The 15690-nt window shown below is 39.3% G+C and overlaps 2 protein-coding genes across 2 annotated transcripts; one reads left to right on the forward strand and one right to left on the reverse strand.

Annotated features, from left to right (window-relative positions):
* Positions 1-2645: 2645 nt before the first annotated feature.
* Positions 2646-4522, forward strand: cd59b (CD59 molecule (CD59 blood group) b). Its single transcript, XM_064930516.1, has 3 exons — positions 2646-2983; positions 3318-3419; positions 3624-4522. Exons 1-3 carry the CDS (start codon positions 2836-2838, stop codon positions 3821-3823), a joined length of 450 nt encoding a protein of 149 aa, XP_064786588.1. The 5' UTR covers positions 2646-2835; the 3' UTR covers positions 3824-4522.
* Positions 4444-14546, reverse strand: kcnj11l (potassium inwardly rectifying channel subfamily J member 11, like). The gene is given in 7 exon segments (XM_064930515.1): positions 4444-5882; positions 10206-10346; positions 10349-10412; positions 12489-12758; positions 12992-13231; positions 13566-13757; positions 14440-14546. Coding segments are annotated over 6 exon segments (1329 nt in total). The 5' UTR covers positions 13728-13757; positions 14440-14546; the 3' UTR covers positions 4444-5430.
* Positions 14547-15690: the final 1144 nt, after the last annotated feature.

Here is a 15690-nt window from a genome sequence, read left to right on the forward strand (position 1 = left end):
AACACAATGCCACAGATGTCTCAAGTTTTGAGGGAACGTGCAATTGGCATGCTGACTGCAGGAATGTCCACCAGAGCTGCTGCCAGAGAATTTAATGTTAATTTCTCTACCATAAGCCGCCTCCAACGTTGTTTTAAAGAATTTGGCAGTACGTCCAATCTGCCTCACAACCGCAGACTACGTGTAACCACGCCAGCCCAGGAACTCCACGCCATCCCAGGGACTGGCTCCCCAGTGGGTGGGCCTATGACCTCCCAGGCCCACCCATGGCTGCACCCCTGTCTAGTCATGTGAAATCCATAGATTAGGGCCTAATGAATTTATTTAAATTGACTGATTTCCTTTTCTGAACTGTAACTCAGTAAAATCATTCATTGTCGCATGTTGCGTTTTGTATTTTTGTTCAGTATAGTTTAAAAACAATTCATTATTAATTAACATGTAGTTCATAAATCATTGATAAACATTTAAATCAGAAACATAGTGTATAAGACATCCAGATTGGAATAGTCATTTTGTTAAATAGTGTGATTATGCCACCATTTCCATAGTGAGCACAGGGGCACATGCCCTCTCAGATTTGTCCTTTTGAAAAATAAATACAAAAATATACTTTTGTTGTTTCTCTGTAACACCTAGCAATATTATGAAATTGGCTTTAGTTAGCCCAGATAGATTCCCAACCTCATAACTAGCTACCAAGAAGACATTTCAGGCTATCAGTGAAGTTCGAGTACCTAGCTTGTCTAACTATCTTAGCTTGCATGCCTGCTGGCAAGGTCGGTAGACTTTAGAAAAGCAAATATTTACTAAATGTACTGAATAAGACTTGCATTCCTTTCCATCTTTGCAGAGAAGCATATTTCTTCTTTTTTTTTTTTAAGACATCAGTCAGATGCATAGACTGTTCAAGATATATGCTTATTTGTTTTAATTACGTAGACTTAAACATAATGATTATGGCTCTAGAATGCAGGAGAAAGAGTGTTTCCGGTGTTTGAAAAAGTCAAAGTTCTTCAATTTACAGACGGGGGGGCCTAGCCCCCCTATGGACCACTCCCCCAGCCATCCTCACATACTTTGTGCCCTCTTAGATGTTTGAGGTGCATGATGCCGCTATACCATTATTAATAACCATAGTAGTTGATTACAGTGCAAAGGATGAACTTAAACGGAAAATGTTACTAATTAATCTGAAAGGTTCAGTGGTACCTGTTTGGATGCATTTAACACTGGAAACATATAAACCTGTCTGTGAACATGAGTATAACGTGTTCATATGACATGTATACATGAAAATAGGAAAATGTATAGACCCTCTGTAATTGACATTGTAAGAATATCTTTATGGCGCAAATAATTGTTTAATAAAATATTTTCCATGGTATTTTAACTATTTGTTCATCATGAAGAAACTATTGCACTCAAAGCAAAGCTTTGTCTGGATAGTTTAATTTAAATTGTGAGGTTCACAAATCAAGCGGTAACTAAGCTGAAGTAATGATTTATGTATTAAGTCATTTTATAACTTGTTTTTTATAGAGATTTCATTGTACAAAATAATGCTCTTGTCCTACATAAACCCAGCATCATGTAGAATAGTATACATGCCTTCAAGCAAAAGGCCAATCAAGTAGTCTTTGTTGAGGCCCATCAATAGCGATAAGTGGCTGGGCCAATTATTTTGTCGTCATAACGTCCACTTTGTCTCGAAAGAGTGCAGATGGCATGACTTTCTTGCATGAGTTATTCTATTCTGCAAGACTAACCATTTGTTACATTAATTGCATAAATCGAATACAATTACTTCAGTTCCCTTGGAAGAAAGTGTTCTCAATGCAATATTGTCAAAAGCACAAACTGATATCAATCACATTCAAATGCTTACACACGAGACCCATAGAGCGGTCATGAATGGGACTTGTGGATATCTGTATACAGAACACAGATGGACACTGACATACAGTATGCCTTTTGTAAACACCAGCTGGGCGTACTGAAAAGATGTCTGAATAATCAGTGTGTCATCCCCGGTGACTGGTAGTTCCCTATCCAACTTTAGGCAGGCAAACCCAATACACAAACCATTGCCATTTCTAAAAAGATTGTAGGTATATAAGGATGTTGCTGATCATATGAAACACTCCATATTCCAGCAAATGTATATGAAATGTTGACAGTCGCTTGTAGGCTACCTTCCAGACCAGTTACTTAATAGTGCAGGGTACTCTGTTGCCCTAGACTTTGCTACATTGCTGTTGGAGGGATAATGTTTATAGGGAGCAACACACATTTGTAATAACACAAGGTACTTGAACTAATGGAGTACATTTTTTAAATTTTGACAGATCGCTTTGTTTTCCAGCTGAGGTACAGCACAGTGACCTAGGGTACCCTTTCATAGGTTGGTCTGAAAACTAGAGTAAGGAAAGTAAAATACATCTTAATATGACATTTAATAAAATGCACATACAATTATATTTGTATTCTGGGTGCACGTTTTGTTGAAATGTTATCCATAGAAAGAATGCCAAAACCAGTAAGACACAATTGAACAGTTCCTCTGGGGACTGGGGAGGAGCTGTGTTTGACAGAGAGCCTTTGTACTGGACAAAGAAGTCTTCATATTAGATAGATCAGCCTGACTGCTGCCGGTCATTTAATGCTGAACTTGGAGGAGGCATAACGCTAATCAATAGAGTAGGTGTGAGTATTGAGTGTATCCTGGCTAGCAACCTAATTTAACATTTGTCTTAATTCCCTTTGTATTCTTGGAGGGTATCTGGGAATGGTTAAGACTTTACATACTGACTGCTACAAGAAGGATACAGCTTGATGATTCATGTGTTTGATCTAGTTTGTCTGCTGATTTTACATTTTCCTAAAGAATACGGTCTTATATTTAGGGGACATTACAAGGCAGCAAAAATGAAGCGCTCCCTTGGACTTTGCTTGGTGGTCTGTTTTGGGATACTCGATTTGGGTAAGTGCACTTTGGCTGTAGTGCGCTTTTAAATTGCTGTATGAGGTTTGACGAGTGCTATATCACGCCTTTTGGTGAAAGATGAGGAATACTAAACACAACTCATTCATTGTAAGAATAGCTTCATTTTCTGACATGTTATATATGATATGTTTAATATGTTGCATGAAAACAATTGCAGTTTGTAGGTTAATTCTTAAGATCACCGAAAAACGTTTTCTTGCCTCGGAGCCAATTGTACTCTCAGAGTGACGCAAACTACATTTATAAGTTGATGTTTGAAAAATATCTCTGACTTCAAATAACTTACTCATTAAAAAATATATATTTTTAGGCTGTGCACTTCGTTGCTTCAAGTGCTCCGATTACACAGGACGCTGCGAAAATGTTCAAGACTGCACTTATGAAGATTCCTGTTTATCTCTGAGTGAAAGAGGTGTGTTTTTAAGTAACTTTGGATAAGAGTGTCTTATATGACTAAAATGTCATGTAAATATAAGTTTGCTATAGGCTTTTAGCTGGGTAAAATGTACATTTAAATCTACACCATATGTAGGACGTTGGCTGAAACATTTTGTATATTCCTATTTGAGGTCTAAAGCATTTGATTGTAATTGAGTAACAGTTTTATTCTTTATAGGTGGGAAGACAATTCGACAGTGTATCAGATACACAGACTGTGACAATTCTCGACTTTCCCAGATGTTCCCTGCCGTCTCCGGGTTCACGTACCGGTGTTGCAACAGCAACCTGTGTAATAGTAGTACCACTATTGCCACGAGAGGGCCAGTTTTCGCTTTGATGGGGTCACTATTGGTCTTCTGGTGGTCCTCACTGTGAGCTCCAACTGCCATGCACAGCTGACGCAGAGCCCTCAATGGAGCTGGAGATTGCAGTCAGTAATATGATTTTATGTTGTTGTTGATAGTTAAGTGTGTTGTTTAAATTGTGGATGAACAATGTCAGACTTAGCTGCAGTCTTTCCTGTTTTCTCAAATGCTTTTTTTCAGTGAACTAACCTAGAGGAACACTCAAAATAGAAATCTACATGTTTATTGATTTTGGTTGTTGTAAATTGATACTTGACAGTTATGTGCATATTTGGGTTAGGCCATTCGCTTTAGAAGCATCAGGCTAAGACAACCTCGTTCATCTAATAATGAATAACCGGGAACATTGTACATGCTATCCATACTGTAGTCTGAAGGAGGGTTTCCTCCCACTTTATGTACACTTACTACAGCCTCATTTTACCATGATGATTAATCAATTTGACTAGGAACGCAGACTAGTCGTGAAGATAGGCTGCACAGATGGGAGGGGATATGCTAGTAGTCTATTTACCCACCTAGGCACCTACTCACCCAAGTCAAGACGGGAAAAAATGTAAGCTGAAAATATTTCCCCAGTGTTTTAAGTTGTGGTAAGAAATATGTTTCAATAACATTTCAAACCATGTTAAAGGTTGTGAAAATTGTCAATCAGTTTTATTCTCACTTGTAGAAGACTCACCCAAACCAATAAAATGACCTACCGGTATTTGAAAGAGACTGTTTCGCATTTCTTTCTAACCCTGTTTATAATAGCAAGGAGGTTATCCACAGTAGCCTGTAGCTGCCATAAATGGACTGTTAAGTTTCCTTAATACAATGTTCAACTAGCAGCTAGCTTACTAGCTAGCAACAACAACAAAAAACAATAGTATTGGATTCTCCATCAACACACTGCAATTTAAGACACACTTTTGAAAGTACGGCCAAGTGCAGCTTTTAATTATTGATACAGTTGATTTTTTCTGGAATTGTTTCAATTTGTTATTTTATGAGTTTGTCGGGATAGATGTGGGTAGGGAAAGTTGCTATGCACCAGAGTACTGCGAATGGTTGACCAGCCAATAATGTGCCCAAAATTAAATTACACTAGTTGTTTGCATAACATTTGGAATATAATTTAATGTTCACATCAAAAATTGGTTATTAATAAATACATATATTAAAAACATCCCGTGGCATTATGTGGGATGCAGTGGGATCTAAAAAGGATTCTGGGAACCCTCTCCATTATAATAAGCTACTTGAGTCTACACTTTGTGCTTTCTTACCATTTAACTTCATTTATGTTAAGGTAAAATAACAATGGCAATACTGTTGACTAAGGGCTCTATTCAATCTGTAAAGCTGAGGCGTTACAGATCCCACAATATAAATGTAAAGGTCATTTCTGATTGAGCCAACATATTCAACGTTTACCATGAATGCAGTCTCTGCTAAAGCAGGAACATTACCTTTAAGATTTCAATCAGCTGTAAAACTAAACTTCCGTGGTGTGGACTGAATAAAGTCCTAAGTCAACACAACTATTTACACAAATAAAAATGAAAACAAAGGTAATAATTTCACTAGAGCATTATATCAATACATGAACCTTATTTTCTGACATCAATTTTACTATTCTCTGTCACTAAAGTCTCCCAGACATTCCACCTCAATCTTTCGACCAATCTCTTCCAGCTGAACTGTTTTCTTCTGCCCATTCTTCTCCTTTGCTTTCACATGCTCCTCTTTCTCTGGCTGTGCTGCATACCAGGGCCGGGAGGCAGAGCTGCTATCACAAGTCCGTCCCCCTCTTCGGAACCCTCCCCTGCCAGCCCTGACCAATCCCCAGCCCTGTAGCTGGCCTTCAGGCACGTCCCCCTCCTGCACTCCTCGTATCTGGTCCAGCTCCTTGGCGCTGAGGGCGGGCATGCGCACAGGGACCGTGTTCCCGAACTTCGAGTAGTCCACTGAGTAGCGGCCATCCTCCTCTGTCATGATGGAAACGAAACGCCGGCCCCACAGAATCTCCTCGGGGGTGTAGGAAGTACGCGCCTGCATGGTGATACCTGTGGTCTCCACCACACCTGTCAATCAACAAAGACAATAAATCAGTCATTTGTTTTTGACGAATCAGAATACCACAAATGGTTGATTACTTAGAATGAAATTCAAAATTAATTTATTTGTTTGTGACACTGTAGACATGAAAGGGTATACAAAAAAAAACTATAATTTGAAGGGCTACAGTTGACCACTTGAGGTCTGAAAACATCTGACAAACTTTGATTTTGGAGTGAACTATCACTTGAAGGCTGTAGGCTCTATTTTAACAAAGCTAACGCAATGGTAAATGTTAGTGCTGGCGTCAGGAATATTTTAGTTATTTTCATAACCGGAATTATGTTTTTAGGTTGCTTCAAGTTGTGTATTTACAGTTTTATGTATTACATAGTCATAAACTCTAATTATGTTAGTCCATTATAGCCTAGTTTGCCCCATATTTTCTAAAATGTTGAACATGTTTGTCGTCCCCAATTGTTCTCATTGCATTGCTTCAATATGGAAATACATTGTTAAACATAGGCTAAAGCATTCACACTGATATAGGAGCAAAACCTACTGTAAATTGTAGTCTGGACATGGACATGCCAAACATAGTCAATAAGCAAAATTAAATTCACTGGGCTATTGATAAGGCCTAAAAATACAGTTTATAATTTGAATTATTCAAATTAAAGAAGACATCAAACTATGTAATAACACTTATGGAATCATGTAGTAACCAAAAAAAGTGTTAAATCCAAATATATTTTATATTTGATATTCTTTAAAGTAGCCACCCTTTGCCTTGATGACATCTTTGCACACTCTTGGCATTCTCTCAACCAGCTTCACCTGGAATGCTTTTCCCACCATCTTGAAGGAATTCCCACATATACTGAGCACTTGTTGGCTGATTTTACTTCACTCTGAGGTCTACAATGACGATTAGGCACAATAGTGGACTTTGCGGTTAGCCTTCAAAATAAAAGTATGTCATTGACTGTGATGCAAATTAATACAAATAGTAGAATTATGCCATACTTTTATTTTGAAGGCTAACAGCAAAGTCCACTATTGTAGCTAATCCTTATTGTGGCTAGCGACCACCATTAATCAAATCAGGACTGTCTTATAAATTAGGGTTATTTTAGATAATGACACCTAGCTATATAGTTAGCTAGCTAACTATAGCTACTGAAACAGATTATGTTGTATTATTTGACACGTCAAACAGTGTTATTTGATGTGTATCTTTTTTGACACGCAAAGACCCAAGCGGCATCCATAGAAATCTTGGTTGAGAATGAAACGACTTAACAAATGAACAACGAAACAGCACAGCAAATAAGTGAAAGAAATAGGATTTGATTATGTTTTACTGGTAATGGGCTCTTGTGTAAATGCCAACAAAATACATTTTTGGTCAGTGGTGTGTGTGTGTAACCTTTATTTAACTAGGCGGGTCAGTTAAGAACAAATTCTTATTTACAATGATGGCCTGGACGACACTGGGCCAATTGTGCTTTGCCCTATGGGACTCTCAATCACGGCCGGATGTGATACAGTCTGGATTCGAACCAGGGACTGTAGTGACGCCTCTTGCACTGAGATGCAGTGCATTAGACCGCTGCATCCATGTATGTTAACTATTTAACTGTACTAGAATGATTAAAAGGCAGCCAAAATTTTAAATATCGGTTATCGGTATCTTCTTGGCAAGGAAAATATTGGATATCGGTATTGGCCAAAAATGTCATATTGGTGCATCACTACTTACTTAATCTGTAGCCTAATAGACTGCATGGTTTCCAGAGGCGTAGTGTCATCAAGTGACTCCAAGTCATTATTGTTATTATATCAATATTTGCACATAAAGGCATTTCCACCATCATTTCTCGCATAATGAATTTTACCGACACAAAAAGATCCCCACCATGGCGAATGAACAAATGATCTGTCGGCATTTATTAAATTGTACCGAAATGTTTCCATCACAGCTTTCATATTTTTGTTTTTATAGGATATGACTTTACACGCATAACAACTGTGGATGGAATCGTGGTTATAGTTGAAGACTCTTCTTTGAGTCATAAAAGTGCATTAAAATTACTAAGGAGCCGTGCACACTTTGGAGAAGTGTGTGGTCACTTGGACACACCACTGAGTCCTCGCACGCAAACCCTTGTCATTTGTTTGTCTTATGTTGTACCTACCCCACATTTCCCAGGAATATTCTTATTGTGTTACTGAATGTATCCAGAGTATTTTCTGATTTTGTTATCAATGAATGCAGCAAAGTACAGTAAATGTAAAATCCACATAAAACCAACAGTGTAATGTTTGGATTCAGTCGTGTCAGGTTGTGTCCTCAATTTTGATCTAATCATTTCCCCATCATCTCCAAACTGTTCCCTTTCAATTGCTACCATGGTTTTGCAATATGCTTTTCATATTTATTCTGTAAGAAACATTTCAGTTTAGCCCTATCCATATACAGTGCATTCGGAAAGTATTCAGACCCCTTGACTTTTTCCACATTTTGTGACATCAGTCTTATTTTTTTTATTTACATAATTATTCAGACCCTTTACTCAGTACTTTATTGAAGCCCCTTTTGGCATGACACTACAAGCTTGGCACACCTGTACTTGGGGAGTTTCTCCCATTCTTCTCTGCAGATCCTCTCAAGCTCTGTCAGGTTGGATGGGGAGCATCGCTGCATAGCTATTTTCAGGTCTCTCCAGAGATATTTGATCGATCGGGTTCAAGCTGGGCCACTCAAGGACATTCAGAGACTTCTCCCGAAGCCACTTCTGCGTTGTCTTGGCTGTGTGATTAGGGTTGTTGTCCTGTTGGAAGGTGAACCTTCGCCCCAGTCTGAGGTCCTGAGCTCTCTGGAGCAGGTTTTCATCAAGGATCTCTCTGTACTTTGCTATGCTCATCTTTCCCTCGATCCCAGTCCCTGCCGCTGAAAAACATCCCCACAGCATGATGCTACTACCACCATGCTTCACCATAGGGATGGTATTGGCCAGGTGATGAGCGGTGCCTGGTTTCCTCCAGACGTGACACTTGGCATTTTCAGGCCAATGAGTTCAATCTTGTTTCTCATGGTCTGAGAATCCTTTAGGTGCCTTTTGACAAACTCTAAGCGGGCTGTCATGTGTCTTTTACCAAGGAGTGGCTTCCGTCTGGCCACTCTACCATAAAGGCCTGGTTGATAGAGTGCTGTAGAGATGGTTGTCCTTCTGGAAGTTTCTCCCATCTCCACAGAGGAACTCTGGAACTCTGTCAGAGTGACCATTGGGTTCTTGGTCACCTCCCTGACTATGTCCCTTCTACCCCGATTGCTCAGGGAAGAGTCTTGGTGGTTCCAAACTTCTTCCTTTTAAGTATGATGCAGGCCACTGTGTTCTTGGGGACCTTCAACGCTGCAGACATTTTTGTTGGGTACCCTTCCCCAGATCTGTGCCTCGACACATTCCAGTCTCGGAGATCTACGGACAATCAAGTTGTAGAAACATCAAGGATGATCAATGGAAACAGGATGCACCTGAGCTCAATTTCAAGTCTCATAGCAAAGGGTTTGAATACTTATGTAAATAAGGTATTTCTGTTTTTATTTGTAATAAATTAGCAAACCTTTGTCAAAACCTGTTTTGGCTTTGTCATTATGGGGTATTGTGTGTATATTGATGAGGAAAATAATGAATTTAATCCATTTTAGAATTATGCTGTAACGTAACAAAATGTGGAAAAATGGAAGGGGTCTGAATTCCTTCTGAATGCACTGTAGGCCAATTCCCACGAATGTAATGGGTTAACACAAAACTACCAAAACAATTAGTTATAGTGAACATGGCAATCGAAAAGCCCAAATCAGTGGTAGATGTGCAATAAGCAAGATGGGAGTTGTGTCCACTCCAGTCTACACAACTCTGCCGGTAAAACACATTTTTCTACAGCGCATTTGGTAGCATCACCCAACAATGATTTGACATTACAAAAGCCATTTCACATGCAATTGAATGCTGAAGGTGCTGCACAGATATACACATTGTAGATCAAGGATAGGCTTTCCTTGGCCCGAGCAGCTGCGCTCTGTGTTCTGAATAGTTTGACAGGCTACTGAAGGAGAGGACGCATCAATTCAGTCACTAAAGATTAGGGTTATTTTCTGAGTAATAAACATGAGTGAACCAGCAGTTCGTAACGTTTGAAACGATTTTCTGTCCAATTCATGCTGCAGTTGAATCGGTTTGGGCTCCCGATGCACTAGCTCTTAAATATTTGAACCGGGGACCGATGCGTACCGGTGAATCGTTCCATCCCTATGAACAACACATCATCGTCTCCCATCCTACCTTCAAGAATAACAATGATCTCCATGTCCTCTGTGGCCAGGGAGTGGGCGGAGACCTCATAGAGTGGGCTGCCACGTTCTATGGTGTGACTAATGATGAGAGGGGACACCAGGAAGATGCCGTTGCTCCTAAGGGGATTCTCACCTGGATATCCAGCTGGCAGACAGGGATCACCTCACCCTCAGTGGTGACCGTCCGGCGGATCACCTGCCACCGGCAGACAGAGAGAGGGGACATATTAGAGAGCTCCTCATCACTCACTACAGCTCAAGGACCGTCAATGGCTTCACATGATATCGGTCATCTGTTAAAACCATAATCAGCTACCTAACTGAGCGCTTATTGAAAATACTTTCAGAACCATACATAACCCAGAAATGTACATTTTGTGATTAGAGGTTATTGCACAGTAATAACAGTGTGAATATACTGCATTTAAACCCAAAACTAGCACCTCACATTTACGCTGATGGTCCCAATTACTAGCAATCGGGGAAAAAAATAATAGTTACATATCGGAATCAAACAATCAATCAAATGTATTTATAAAGCCGTTCTTACATCAGAATATGTCACAAAGTGCTGTACAGAAACCCAGTCTAAAACCCCCAACAGCAAGCAATGCAGATGTAAAAGCATGGTGACTAGAAAAACTCCCTAGAAAGGCCAGAACCTAGGATGAAACCGAGAAAGGGGCCATGCTCTGAGGGGTGGCAATGTCCTCTTCTGGCTGTGCCGGGTGGAGATTATAAGAGTACATGGCCATTTAAGGCCAGATTGTTCTTCAAGATGTTTAAACGTTCACAGATGACCAGCAGGGTCAAATTTTTATTTTTGACGATATATCGTATCGGTTTAACAATATCGCAGTATTATTTTTTGCGCTAGTTGGCTGTACCTACACCAAAACTCAATTTTTTCCCTTCAAAGATTGTTCTCCGTCTTTTTTTAAATAGGAAACCAATTTTTTTTCAGTACTTATTTCCATGACTGATGAAAACTCATTTTCTCATGGCTCTCTTGTCCCTCTGCGGCAGACATATGGTGAGCAATGTTTGGAACATCAAATCACAATAATATCAGTATTGAAACGCAACATTTATTTGTGGTACAGTGGGATTAAAACCGATTTAATTATATTTTTTTTGTCAATGATCTACACAAAATACTCTATTGTCAAAGTGTAAGAAAAGTTCTAACGTGTCAAAAATACATGAAAAATATAACACTAATATATCTTGTCTTGGCCTTGTGTTTTAGGTTATTGTCCTGCTGAAAGGTGAATTTGTTTCCTAGCGTCTTTTGGAAAGAAGACTGAACCAGGTTTGCCTCTAGGATTTTGCCTGCGCTTAACTCTATTCTATTTCTTTCAATCCCCAAAAACTCTGTAGTCCTTGCCGATAACAAGCATACCTATAACATGATGCAGCCAGCACCATGCTTGAAAATATTAAGATTGGTACTCAGTGATGTGTTGGATGTGCCCCAAACATAAAGCTTTGTATCCCGTCCAAAGTGTAATTAATAGCTTCACCATGCTCAAAGGGATATTTCATGTTTTACCCATCTACAAATAGGTGCCCTTCTTTGCGAGGCATTGGAAAACCTCCCTGGTCTTTGTGGTTGAATCTGTGTTTGAAATGCACTGCTCAACTGAGGGACCTTACAGATAATTTTAAGTGTGGGGTACAGAGATGAGTTTGTCTTTCAAAACTCATGTTAAACACTATTATTGCACCCAGAGAGATCATGCAACTTATTATGTGACTTGTTTTTACTCCTGAACTTATCTAGGCTTGCCATAACAAAGGGGTTGAATACTTATTGACTCAAGACATTTCAGCTTTACATTTTGTCTTAATTTGTAAACATTTCTCAAAAGATAATTCCACTTTGACATTATGGGGTATTATGTGTAGGCCAGAGACAAGAAATCTAAAGGTAATCCATTTTAAATTCAGGCTTTAACACATCAAAATGTGGAAAAAGTCAAGGTGTGTGAATACTTTCTGAAGGCACAATTGTGAGAATCACAATACACATCATATCGGCACCTAAGTGTCGTGATAATATCGTATCTTGAGGTCCCTGGCAATTCCCAGCCCTACCAATTACTGTATATCCTGGGCCCAGTATCATATAGGATTAAATGCATATGAATAGAGTGGATGACTCATTGACTTGAATGGGGACTTTGTTCTATTTATTCTGTTTCTATGCATTTAATCCTATCCGATAGGCGAAATCCAGATAACTTTTGAAAAACTGGGCCCTGAGCATAACCTGGAGTTGAATAGTGGCCGAGATGATCATGCTCTTCCGCAGGTCACCCAAGCGGAACATGAACGTGGGCCGGCCTTGGCGTGGTGCGATCACTGCGTTCCGGGAGAAGATGAGGGTCTCTGCTCGCCTGTTAGCCTGAGCAGTCTTCATGAAGACACAACCAAGCATCACAGCATTGACAATCAGCCCGAGAATGTTCTGGACGATCAGCACCATGATGGCCAGCGGACACTCCTCTGTCACCATTCGCCCCCCGAAACCTATCGTCACCTGCAGGACAGATGGACATGTAAAATCAGATAATGACTACATACTGTGTACACTGTAATGTATTGTACAGTGCACCAGCAAAGACAATTTAATTAATGTGAGACAAAAGGGTAGGCAAATTATCACATTTTTCTAATGATCCCATTAAGTGTAGTTTGATATGATTGTACTAAACTATCTGCAACAATGTTTTACAAAACCAATGTCAAAAGGTTTGGTAAGTGGATGCTTACCTGCACTTCGATGGAGAAGAGGAAGGCAGAGGTAAAGGAGTTAATGGCAGTGACACAGGGCACGGGCCCGGGCTCCCCGTTTGGGTCACGGGGTTCCAAGTCACCGTGGGCAAAGGCCATGAGCCACCACATCATGGCAAAGAGCATCCATGAGCAGAGGAAGGCCGAGGTGAAGATGAGGAGGGAGTAATGCCATTTTAGGTCCACCATAGTCGTGAAGACATCCTGAAGGAATCTGCCCTATGGTGGCCAAGAGATGAAAATAAGTATCCATATTACAAGTACAACACCACTGTTAATCAAATGTAAATCAAACAGGGTTTGTTAGATGATGCTCAACTGCCAGCTTCCTCCGCCTGCATTCTAGAGATGGTTAGTATTGTAGTGGAATGGAGATCTGGGATCCATATTTTGTCAAGAGTCTCAGAATAGTTGTGCTCATTGAGGATCAGTTTTGCCTTTTAGATCACAACGAATAAGATTACATGGACGGGGGGGCCTGATCCTAGATTAGCTACTCCTAGACACTTGATTTTTGACCAAGAAAAGTAGACATTTTCAAAATGTTTCTGACCTGCTCGCGAATGTTCTTGTGGGCCACATTACAGGATCCATTCTTGGTTATAAACCTGGCCCGTTGGGAATTGGTTTTGAACTGGTTGGGCTGCTTGGCATTCTCTGCCAGTCGGGTCAGAAAGAACCCATCCGGTAGTAGTGGGCCCTTCCGGGCCAGCATATTGCTGGTGAGGAAAAATTATGTATTTCACTGGAAAGAGCACATTTTATTTGATTAAAATCTGTGAAAACAAAATATGTCAATTGAATACATCATATATCAACTGAAACTTTTTTCCAGATGGATATGTATTAGGGCCAATTAATGCAAAGACAGCATCCTGATGCCAAATCATTACATACAGTAGTCATTACATAATATCATGAGTCATTCATTTTTAAGCTTATAACGTTTCAAAATAGTCTACACTAGCATAGGTTTATCGCAGTCATTGGATATGCAAATGCAGGTGTACCTCTGAAGGTAGCTGAAGAATTAAACGACATTCGCCATAATATTATTTATCAGGCTATACTAGCTAGCTAGTCTAGCCAGCTAGCTAGTTTAGCCACTTCAGCCATGAATGCAAATGGAACGAACAACGAAGCATCTATTTTTGAAAGACTTGCTTACTAGCAAGCTTATATAAAAAGCTAGAATTTGAACAATTTAGTCGCCAAGCGAGTATATAATATTAACAACACATGTCATCTAGTCGCGTGCACTGTACAAGAAGCAGGTGCACAAGATTTAGGAAAGTGACTGGCTCGCGCGGCCGACGTAAACATCTGTAGTCAGGGTGGTGACGATGACGAGAATGTAGCATTTGTAATTATTACATTCACTGAGTTTCACACCTGTGGTTTCACAATATGATAAGCACATATCTTACCTCGATATAAGTGGCAGTGAGTCTTTTGGAAAATAAATTGAACAAAATAACCCAGATGATTTTCGAGCTACGTATGTCCCCAGTCCATTGTACTGGCGCTGTTGCAGAATGTCAAACGTAACCTGAGTGGACCACAGACCCCAATGCATTTAATGCAGGTTGAGGTTAAATGAATTGATTGGATATTGTGATTCAAGGAAATTGAAAGCAACATTTTATGAACAATTATTTACAAGTAAATTTTTGTAAACAATTAGCGATTTCTTTAGCTTTTTCCTTTCTGTAAAATATTTTTCTTCATACTTACTCCATTGATAGAAACGTGTGTTTTAACAGCACAAGAAAAGAAACGCAGAAACTGCTAATAGTTAATTTTGTATTTTAGATTAAGATTGGGATTGAATGGAATGGCATAGTATTTGCTGAACCTATCTGTGTCTATGGGGAACTGGAACTTTATCACACAGTCTGTACATTTCATTGTAAAACATTTCCTGTAAAATGTACAGTCATTTACTGACAGCAGTTGGCCAGTAAGTTACTGTAATTTATTTTACAGTACAGCTACTGTAATACATTTTACGGTAATCAATTCTACAGTACCACATTTTATTGTGATCAAATGTCCAGTGTATTACAAAATGATTGTAATTACAACAATATATCTTATGATATACCTCTGACTATCACTGGATAGTGTCAATACAATACTGAGATATTCATTGTAACTTGATGCCAGAGCAATGAAACAGTACAAAAGAGTAAAAAATTACTATTAAACTGTAAGAAAATTATTTCTACAGTATTTTACTGTAATTACAAGGGATTAGAGCAAGCAGGCTGGCTGTAGACATTTGCATATAATATCATGTTAAGGAATACTAGGTGTTCTATATCACTTGCACCTCTGGTGATGACGGCAAAACAGATCAACTGGACATGAAAAGGTTTAAGACCCGCTTACCACTCTGATCTAATAGGAAACTACTACCACATATCACCTAACAAAGACTTCTAAATTGACTGTCACAACACTGCAAAACAGATAAAAAAGGACATGGCCAGCCACTCAACCATTAAATGTTTGATCTGTTCTCTGTTTACAGTTGAAGTCAGAAGATTACATACACTTACATTGGAGTCATTAAAACTTGTTTTTCAACCACTCCACAAATGTCTTGTTAACAAACTATAGTTTTTGCAAGTCGTTTAGGACTTATCTACTTTGTGCATGACACAAGTCATTTTTCC

This window comes from Oncorhynchus masou, chromosome 22 (genome assembly GCF_036934945.1).
Source record: "Oncorhynchus masou masou isolate Uvic2021 chromosome 22, UVic_Omas_1.1, whole genome shotgun sequence".
Taxonomy (NCBI): domain Eukaryota; kingdom Metazoa; phylum Chordata; class Actinopteri; order Salmoniformes; family Salmonidae; genus Oncorhynchus; species Oncorhynchus masou.